This window comes from Teleopsis dalmanni, chromosome X, assembly GCF_002237135.1.
Source record: "Teleopsis dalmanni isolate 2A chromosome X, ASM223713v2, whole genome shotgun sequence".
Taxonomy (NCBI): Eukaryota; Metazoa; Arthropoda; class Insecta; order Diptera; family Diopsidae; genus Teleopsis; species Teleopsis dalmanni.
The window spans coordinates 10,317,011-10,326,516 of record NC_051848.1 but is presented as its reverse complement, the minus strand read 5'-3'; the positions used below and the strand labels follow the sequence as shown (position 1 = coordinate 10,326,516).

General features: G+C 33.0%; 1 protein-coding gene across 1 annotated transcript; it reads right to left on the bottom strand.

The window, feature by feature from the left end:
* Window positions 1–283: 283 nt before the first annotated feature.
* On the bottom strand, window positions 284–5,782 carry LOC119687297 (alpha,alpha-trehalose-phosphate synthase [UDP-forming]). The gene is made up of 6 exons (XM_038101554.1): window positions 5,086–5,782; window positions 3,670–3,826; window positions 2,058–3,334; window positions 1,674–2,001; window positions 1,314–1,607; window positions 284–1,246 (listed from the first exon to the last, which is right to left on the bottom strand). The coding sequence occupies exons 1-6, from the start codon at window positions 5,217–5,219 to the stop codon at window positions 998–1,000; spliced, it is 2,439 nt and encodes an 812-aa protein (XP_037957482.1). The 5' UTR covers window positions 5,220–5,782; the 3' UTR covers window positions 284–997.
* Window positions 5,783–9,506: the final 3,724 nt, after the last annotated feature.

Genomic DNA, 9,506 nt, shown 5'->3' with positions numbered 1-9,506 from the left:
ATTCATAAAGTTGGATTTCACTTAAGATAAATGACACTTAATGATATCGTTGTCTTTAAGTAGGATACACAAACAGTGTCTTATGCTGCAAATGTGCTTAGTCATCAAAAGCTAAGCAATACTTATAAAGATTTAGATTTATGTTTCAAACTACAGCTTGGATAGGATTGTAGAATCCTATCATGCACAAACAAGATAAACATATTGCAGATATTGCTTTAACTTCAGTGCAATGTTCATACATCAGAAGTAATTATTTAAATATAACTTAAACCAAATAAAAAAAAATAGAACCCTATAATAGGCAATAGAAAAATGAGTAAAACTTAGTCATTTGTATAGAGAAGTAGCTCTAGAATGTGCACCCGCCTGTTTATAGAATTAAAGGGTCATAATAAACAATGCATGGCTGAACACCATCTGCATTGGATCAAAAAGTGCACACTCCTTATACAAAACTAAAAATCTACGTTCAATTGGAAATTTAAAATTATTGTAGCAGATTAGTATAAATAAATACTCTTTGCCTATCTGTACAATGAAGTGACTCGGTGACGTGGATTCGATCGCTCCTGGTTTTAAAAGGTTGTTATATACCATTCATACTTGAACCTATAACAATACCTTATAACAGTCGTCTAAACACTAATATCAGTCACTTACTGGAGAATGGCCGGGTCTGTCCCGGAGCTACTCGTCAATTTTGATGGCTAAGCAGGTCGCCATGGGTTACAATAACCACAAACATTGTCGTAAACCAGAACTACAGAGGCAGCTCTGTTAATACTACATCATTTATTTTGGTCTTATCACTTTTTGGAGTTCAGTACAAAAGCTTTTTTTCAGCAAATTTTTTATTTAACTTAAATCTTATAATCATCTATTTACTAGATTATGAAATGCATATACTTGTACACCAAAATGAATGAAAAATATACTTGGTAAATTTGTATGATTGTTATAGTTAGTATTGTATAGATAATCTTTCCTTCGTCTGTCAATCGGTTCGAACTTCCAAATTGTTTGATTTCGATGCGATTTGCAATGACATTTGCGTTTGAACAGTGTCTTCTTTTCTATTACGGTATGTTAGTGAATTAGCACGGGCTTTCCGACCCATAAATTGACGTTCAACCCATTTTAATAAGGTATAAACAGAATCGGTTGAAGGTAAGCGGTGATCTGCGGCTGTTTTTACAATATCAGACGATGTAACACGAAATGAGCGAGCCATACCTTTAAGAGCCTAAAAGAAAATAAAATTTACTATAAGCCTATATCTTCTATATAACATGCGTTCATTCAGTACTGACCACCATAGCGTCTTCATCAGTTAAGTCATCGCCAACATAAATAATTTTAATGCGCTCACTCCAGTCTACTCCAAATGATGTTCGTAATATATAAATAGAAGCTCTACCTTTATTCCACTGCACAGGAGGTCGTGCTTCTAGTGCACAATGAGTTTCTGTGGCTCGAAATCCGTATTTTTCAATTAAACTGCGAGCTTTCTCTATCATTGCTGGTCTCAAGTTATTTGGTGTCTCTCGATAATGGAAGGTAAGCAGTGCGCCTTTATTTTCTACCCAAGACCCGTCGCGGCACACCTTTTATGAAATAAAAATCTAAATAGATAAGAAGAATGTGAGGAAAATTTACATTTATCTAATTACCGAATCTTGAAGTGCCTTGAGCAAGAGACTGACTTTGTTTTCATACTCAATTGGCATTGGATGCACAAATGTAGTACCATCTGGATGTAAAATTTCCAGGCCATGATTTCCTGCATAAGTTATACCTTCAATCCCCACCATCTTTTTAACATTGTCCACATTTCTTCCTGATATTATAGCTACATAAACATCAGAATGATTAGATAACTTAAAAAGCACATTTTTTATTTCTGGCGACAACGTGGCTAAGTCTGGATGAGGGGCAATTGGTGCCAGTGTGCCATCATAATCTAAAAGTAGTGCTAATTTGTGATTGTATCCAATATATCTGTAAAAAGTAACAATTTTCAAAGAATTGATTAAACATTGAATCGAATTTAATACTTTAACAAATAATCATCAAAATCGTCTATGGTAACTGGTTGCATTGTTGTTGTACCTACATCATCCATTTCCAATGTGCCCATAGCTTTAAGGAAACAACGCATCCAATGGCTGACATCGCATTCAGATTCACGTCTTCTAAGACGACCCATACGTAACACTCTCTCGTCCTCAGGCATTGTAAGCGCACGATGAATAACTTCAGCTGCTTCATGCACTTCATAAGGATTGCAAATCAATGCTTCATGCATCATTTCACCAGCACCAGCAAATGGCGATATGACTAAGACACCTGGAACTTCATTAATTTGACAAGCGACAAACTCTTTTGCAACCAAATTCATGCCATCTCTTAACGGAGTGACAAGACACACAGCGGCATCTCTATATAGAGCAGAAAGTTCATCTTGACCAACATAGTCATAAATATAACGTATTGGTGCCCAATTTGCTGTTGTGAAACGACCATTTATGCGCCCAACTAGTTTATCAACTTCCTCTTTCAGTTCCCTGTATTCTTTGACATCAGTACGTGATGGCACTGAAATTTGTAATAAACTGACTTTCTCCTTATAGTGTGGATACTTCTCGAGTAAAACCTCAAATGCCATTAGTCTGTGCACAAGACCCTTTGTGTAATCTAAACGGTCAACACCAAGTATAATTTGTTGTTTTGACGATTTTAGCACTTTAGGTGAAGTCTTAGCTAAACTCACAAATCTTTCAAATGGAATACCAATGGGTAAAGGACGCACACGTACTGTACGACCACCGTGCTCAACCAAAAGATTGTTTCGATCTACACGGCATCCTAGATTACGTTGGCAACAATCAACAAAATTAAGACAATAATCAGTGATATGAAAACCAACAAGATCACATCCAAGCATTCCTTGTAAAATTTCATCAGACCATGGAAATAAACGGAAAATATCCCATGGTGGGAATGGTATGTGCAGGAAGAACGCCAATCGACATGCTAGATTCTTTTCCTCTGCCTCCTCACGTACCCAATTCGCAGCAAGCATCAAATGGTAATCATGTATCCATACAATAGGTGGATTCTTGTCGGTACCATTATTTTTGGCTAAACATTTTTCCAAGGCTTCAATAGTGCGAGTGGCGAAATGTTTATTTATTATCACATAATTCTTCCAGTGATCGGCGCCAAATGTAGCGCGACCAGGCATTGAGTGAAATAAGGGCCAAAAAATTTTGTTGCAGCAACCATTATAGTAACTATCAAAAATTGTTGGATTTATATTAACCGACACAACCTGCAAAAAAAATTAAAAGCAAAAAAAAACAGCTCAAGTAGTTGGAACTTTTTACTTTGCTATTAAATATTGTCTATTAAATATTAAATATTGCCGCCGAACATATTATTCGAATTTATTTAAGCTACGAGCATTTTAATTAAATATATGAATTGAATAATAAAATAAAAAAAATTAAGCAAAACATATTATTTTTCGAATAGGTCGAATAAGTTCAACTAGCTCGATCATATTCGAACATTTCAAGTATTCGAATTGTCGTATACTCAAATTGATAAATCAGTTCGATGCTCAGATACTTTGAAGCACTACTGAAAAGGTGTTGGGCGACTTACCTGTTCTGATTTTAAGCCTGCGGTAGGTGTTTGATCGTTTGGATTCGATTCTGGAATTGGCTCAGAACTGTCTGCAAGGTGAATACCAGGCCAACCAACCCAGAGACCTTTACCCTTGATCACCACAGGACATACTGCAGTTACAAGGCCGCCAGCACTGAACAAAGCAAAGTGGAAAAAAATAGTAAATTAAATGATAACAGAAATAATAACGAATTAGCTAATCGATCAGCATGTATCAATATGTCTACTTATAGTATTATTATAGTATTTGTACTAAACACGGTTTCACACATATAAACCAGATTACGTTTTCAAACGCAAGCAACCCAGAAGCAATGCGCCCCTATATCGATCGAACGAGTATTGGTACACAACCGATTAACTAACGAACCTCTACACAATGAGATAGATACAAATTTCACAGCTTCATATTCGCGAGTGTACATGTAAGAAGGTACATAAAATTTCCTATATACCACGAACTACTACTTTGCAAGCGGAACTCTGCCTATGTACGTGAAGTGATCATTAAGTGATAAGAATAATTACAAGTAACAGCAGCCTACTTTTGAACTTCGGATTGAAATCATTTTTAGCTGTGAAGAAATCTCTTATACTTTGGCGGTAGATCTGTTTACATTGAAGTGTGATGTTGCTATAATGCCACCCAATCAGTATTGGGTCTTTATATAAACCAAAGAACTTAAGTTGAATTGTACAAATATTGATTCTTTTGAAAGTTGTTTTTTCTTGGCCTTTAGTTGTTCTACTAATGTATTTCTTAGGCGCCGAGCTCCAAGCTGTCTTGGGTTGTGATTTGATGTCTTGTGGATTTCTTGGTACTATCTGTAGGCTTAGTTTTATAAGGCACAATAAAAGTAGAAAAATTCACAAGAAGCACTAATATTAGCATTGAAAACGTTTGTGACGGAAGCAAAGTTCAAACTGATTTGGAATCGGTATTTACACAGCATCTTAAATAATGTATATAGTAATAACTTTTTAAGGTTAAGTTGCACAGTTTGAATTCAAATAATGGACAATTGAACTAGTCTTAATAAAAACATCTATAGGTTCAATGCCATTCGTATTACTTTCAGAGAGATTAGAAAGTAATTTGATGTTTTGTTATTCTTTCTTTATTTTGTAATCTTAAATTGCACAAAGCTTTGAAAGCCAAAGTCTATTAAATTTCTGGAAATACTTAGCTCGAATGTCTGTCTCATTTAATACTTTTTTATATAAATATATTATTTTTTTTTGTAAATGAACTGCCTTTGGCCATAGTATTAAGCTAAGCACTATAACACTACAACAAACACCAAATTGAGGCACTTGAAAGAAGTTATTGAAACAGAAAGGATGTACACTTCCTGGCCCTTATTGTATAAGTGATTTATAATTAGTTATTACCTGGCTTTTCGTTCCAATTTTTCTGTTTTAGCATTCCTGACCAAAATAAACGGCAAACGATTGGACACAACAATTAAACTTGCTTTGGTCGTGGGCTCCGAAGAGTTTGTGGTGATGATAATTTCGGTTTCCATTACTTTGGATTATTAGAGAGCTCTTTTAATAAATCGTCTAAGTTGTTATTGTTTTGAATGTACTTTGATTATGATTTTGCTTTCGTCTTCTTTTCAATGTTTTATTGTTTATTGTCAATTATTGATAAGCGCAGTCTTGAGTATCCAAGTTCACTGTGGATTTCACACTAAAACTGAACAGTTTTATTGAAAATTTATTGATTTAATTAAAGTGAAGAATCAAATCTTGAGATTTGTACCGCGATAACGCCGTTGTTTTACGAGTGTGCGAATACAAAATATCTCCAACTATTGCTAGGAAGAACCGAAATTCAAGTATCGTTGAATGGATCACGTATTTTATATGACACACTAACGAAATAGCATCAGGTTTTTGATGCGCAGGATATATCAGACTTCAACTGCTAGAACATGAAGTTTCTGCTCTTTAGGTTGTTTAGGCTAGTTTTTTTTACTGCCCGTAGTTCGCAATTGAACACGTCGCGAGTATACTTAATGTACGCAATTAACCGACATACGTCTTTGATCGCAATCAAATGCTTTCTGAATTGTCACAGGGTAGCTCATTTAAGACGGTTCTCGGTTCTCGGTTCTCGCTGCTTCTATCGTTGTAGCTTCGCCTTATCACAACCTTTACAGATGAGCAGCATATGAAAATACGACAAGACTTACGTCGCAAATATCAAAAAATAAGCAAAAAAAATAACTAAGGGATATTATTGAAATCTTATCTCTATGTTAATGCAATAGAACACTTGAAAGTACGCGCAAATAGAATTCGGTGAAGCAGTATTAAAAATTTGATTCATTTTACTCAGATGCTTCGCTGCGAAATTGAATAGGTATTAAGGCGCCCCTGTGATTCTATATGCTAGAAAGTTTGCTAGAAAACTAGAAAACTAGAAACTCACTTCCGAAATTGTATACACTATTCGCTTTTCGCATCGATGGTTAGGGGCCACACAGATGGACATCTTTCAGTATTAGCAGTGCGAGGTTTACAATCACATATTTAAATGTCTTGAACGACTATTGTCGACTATTGTCGAAAGTATTGTCTTTCTTAAGTTCACTATGTTTCCATTTTATTCAGTTCTGATATATTGCGATCTTACATATGACATTGATCTTTAATAAATTTAGGCAATTTAGAAAAAGCTTCTAGAAATATCTGCATGAATCTTGAATTATCGTGCCCGAAGCAGATCGATTTGCTTTTAAACAAATATGCCATTACAGACAATTCGGTGAATGTGTAGAATTGTCATAGCTTCTACGCTCTTCGTACACATATTGCATACATAGAGGAATCATCGTTTCTTCATGCATACAAGTATATATGTGCCATACAGACTTCTATAAAAATATGCTACAATTGAGATACTGTTTACATAATATACAATATATGGGAGCAGCGAACTATTCTGGGTAAGCTTAATGTCTTTGAGGAGCGCTTAAAGCGCCGAGAAAATTTATTATATTTATAGTACTGTAAACAAATAAAAGTTTTGGGGGCTCGACCTTGTACTTGTAAAGTACATAATACAGATAAAGCGTAATGTAATTCTCTGGGTATGCTTGTTTAAAGTAGGATATTCACTTAAAAGAGTGGATTAGTCACTTTTAACGCTCAGATAGTTTTTTCTGATGTTATGATTTTTATGTCTATTTATTTGATACAGGTTATTCAGAAAAACTGCAAGATGGATGAACAACAAAAACAGACATATTAACGATACTGAGTGATTATAGAATACTATATTTTCTTTAAGGACTGCGTACCACTATTTCTCCGAGTAGTAGGTACTGTGACAATTTATGAGAATTGAAGATACCGGACTTGATTTCATGGAGATCTATCAGAACTTGGAGGTTAATAATTTCTTTAATATTCTTGATGGTTGAATTCAAATACGGAATAATTATATTACTTGAAATTTGATAAAGTTCAATTTGTGATAATTACACTCCAATTACTGAACAGATAAATGAACAGATGTTATCGCTTACGATGGATTTTTGGTGATAACCGAAACAGTTGTATGGTCGCCTTAAGAACTTACTCACTTGATTAAAACAAAATAAAATATTTTGAAATATTTTAAACATTGCTTCACTATTATACCCCTTTTCTTTCGAAATAGGTAGATGTCTTGTCGTATGAGAAAACCATATCTAATTAAATAATACATAATCTAAATCACAACTCGATAATGCGAATATGTTATTTTGTTCATAGATATTATAATTTAAATATATATAAGTTATGTCTATATGTAAATAAATTAGTATCATAATGGTCTTACCTAAGCTAAGTGTAACATTTCCAATTAAATAAAATAACAACCATATATTTACTTACCCATCTTATGAATTCTAAATTTCCATGTCCATTATTTTCATATACATATATTGTACTAATATTGGTACAGCAACTTAATCCGTTGCATTGGTATTATATAGTTTAAATGCATCGATTTTCAACCATCAAATCAGAAAAATAAATTCATTTATAATATGAATTATAGGTTCTAGGAACGTCTAGGTCTATTTTTCATAGCTAAGCGCCATAGAGTCTATATAAAATGGCTTAACCTAAGACGGTTTGATAAAGATGGAATTTCAAAGTTCTGTACATGTTTCGCATACTATTAGACCATAAATTTAAAAATACCAATAAATAAAAGCACCCCAAAGAATAACTGAAAGATTAAATATCAAAACACCGACGTTTTGCTAGGCAATGACTCAAATGTGTACATTCGGCTCTGTAGAGTATAGAGACATACATATATTTCCAGATCAATTTTGATTCGGAATCATCTATAAGATACATGGCATATTGAATACGAATAGAAGAGAAGAGAACGGTACTTCTATTTAATGGAATTTACGAAGGTTTAACACTAAGCATGAAAATAATAATTTAAAAGCAAATTTCAGAAATGTTTTTTTGAATTATTCTTTTCTTCTTGTTAGTTTGAAATTTTGTTTTAAATTTTAAGCCAACAGAGTAAAAAAGAAATTAAAAAACTTTTTGCCGCAATAAACAATCACGAAAAACTATTATGATCAGACGTGATAAGCGCATGAAAATCATTCACGTCAGCCGCCGACCATCAAATCCAATTATCTAGGCCGGTAGAGGAGAGTTCAATTTAATAATATGTTTTGTTAGTATTAAAGTCAATCTTAAAGTCAATTTTTATAACATGACCTATATAAAGTAACCACTGAATCGCTATCCTGTATTACTTGATAGTAACTATAAATAGTGGCGTAGGTTGTAAGACACAGTAAGTCACTTAGTAAGTACTTAGTTACTGTCCGCTTCGTTCGCCTCGCTTGGAGAACGTAGTTGTGTCCATTAATATAAATATTGTCGCCATATGTCAAAAATGTGCTACTTTTATAGTTTAAAATAATATAATAATTCTTTAATATTAATATCAGAAGCTTGAGTAAGGTAAGTCACAACTTTGACTGATGTAGAAGTTATTTTGGGAATCAAGTTATAGAGTTGTTTAAACTTTTCTAAGCTACAAAGTTCTCTATATAATTGGTGGAGAAAATTTATGCATCACTCCCAAAAAAAGTCTCTATTTAGGTACAATGAATAAATTAAGAATTCGTTTAATTAAATTCTTCTTAATCGAAATGAATAAAATTTCTTAGAGGGAAAAATCTATGGAAGATTTTTCAAATGTCGCTCTCGAAAGACACAAAAAATCATCAAAGTTATATATATATATATATATATATATATATATTTTATCTAAGAAAACTCAATTTATAGCTAAAATGGAGAAAATTATTTAGGGAGTAAAACCAAAATAAAAAACATTAAAAAGAGTTCATATATTATAAGGTAAGTAAAATGCAGTATGCGAGACATTAAAATAAATGGAGGCTTTGTCTTCTCCTGAGTGACTAGATTAAGTTTAAATCTATTTAGGAATAGTTCGGTATTTTCTGAATATTTATCGCTTTATCCACCACGTCTGTAAAACATATCGAAATGTGGATTTTTGAAATAATCTGATTTTTTATTTTAATTTTTGTTAAGAGATAAGTTATGCGGACAGTCCCATGACAATCAGTGGTTACGGCACTGACTGTTAAATTAAAATTACCTATATCAATAATACCTTTTGATTTTGCTTAAATTAAAAAAGTAATATTTTTTATAAGAACATATCAACATAACCATATAAAAATATACATATTTGCTTCTAAAAGGCCTAAATTCTGATATTTATTACAGAAAGTTTACCAAAATTTAATCAA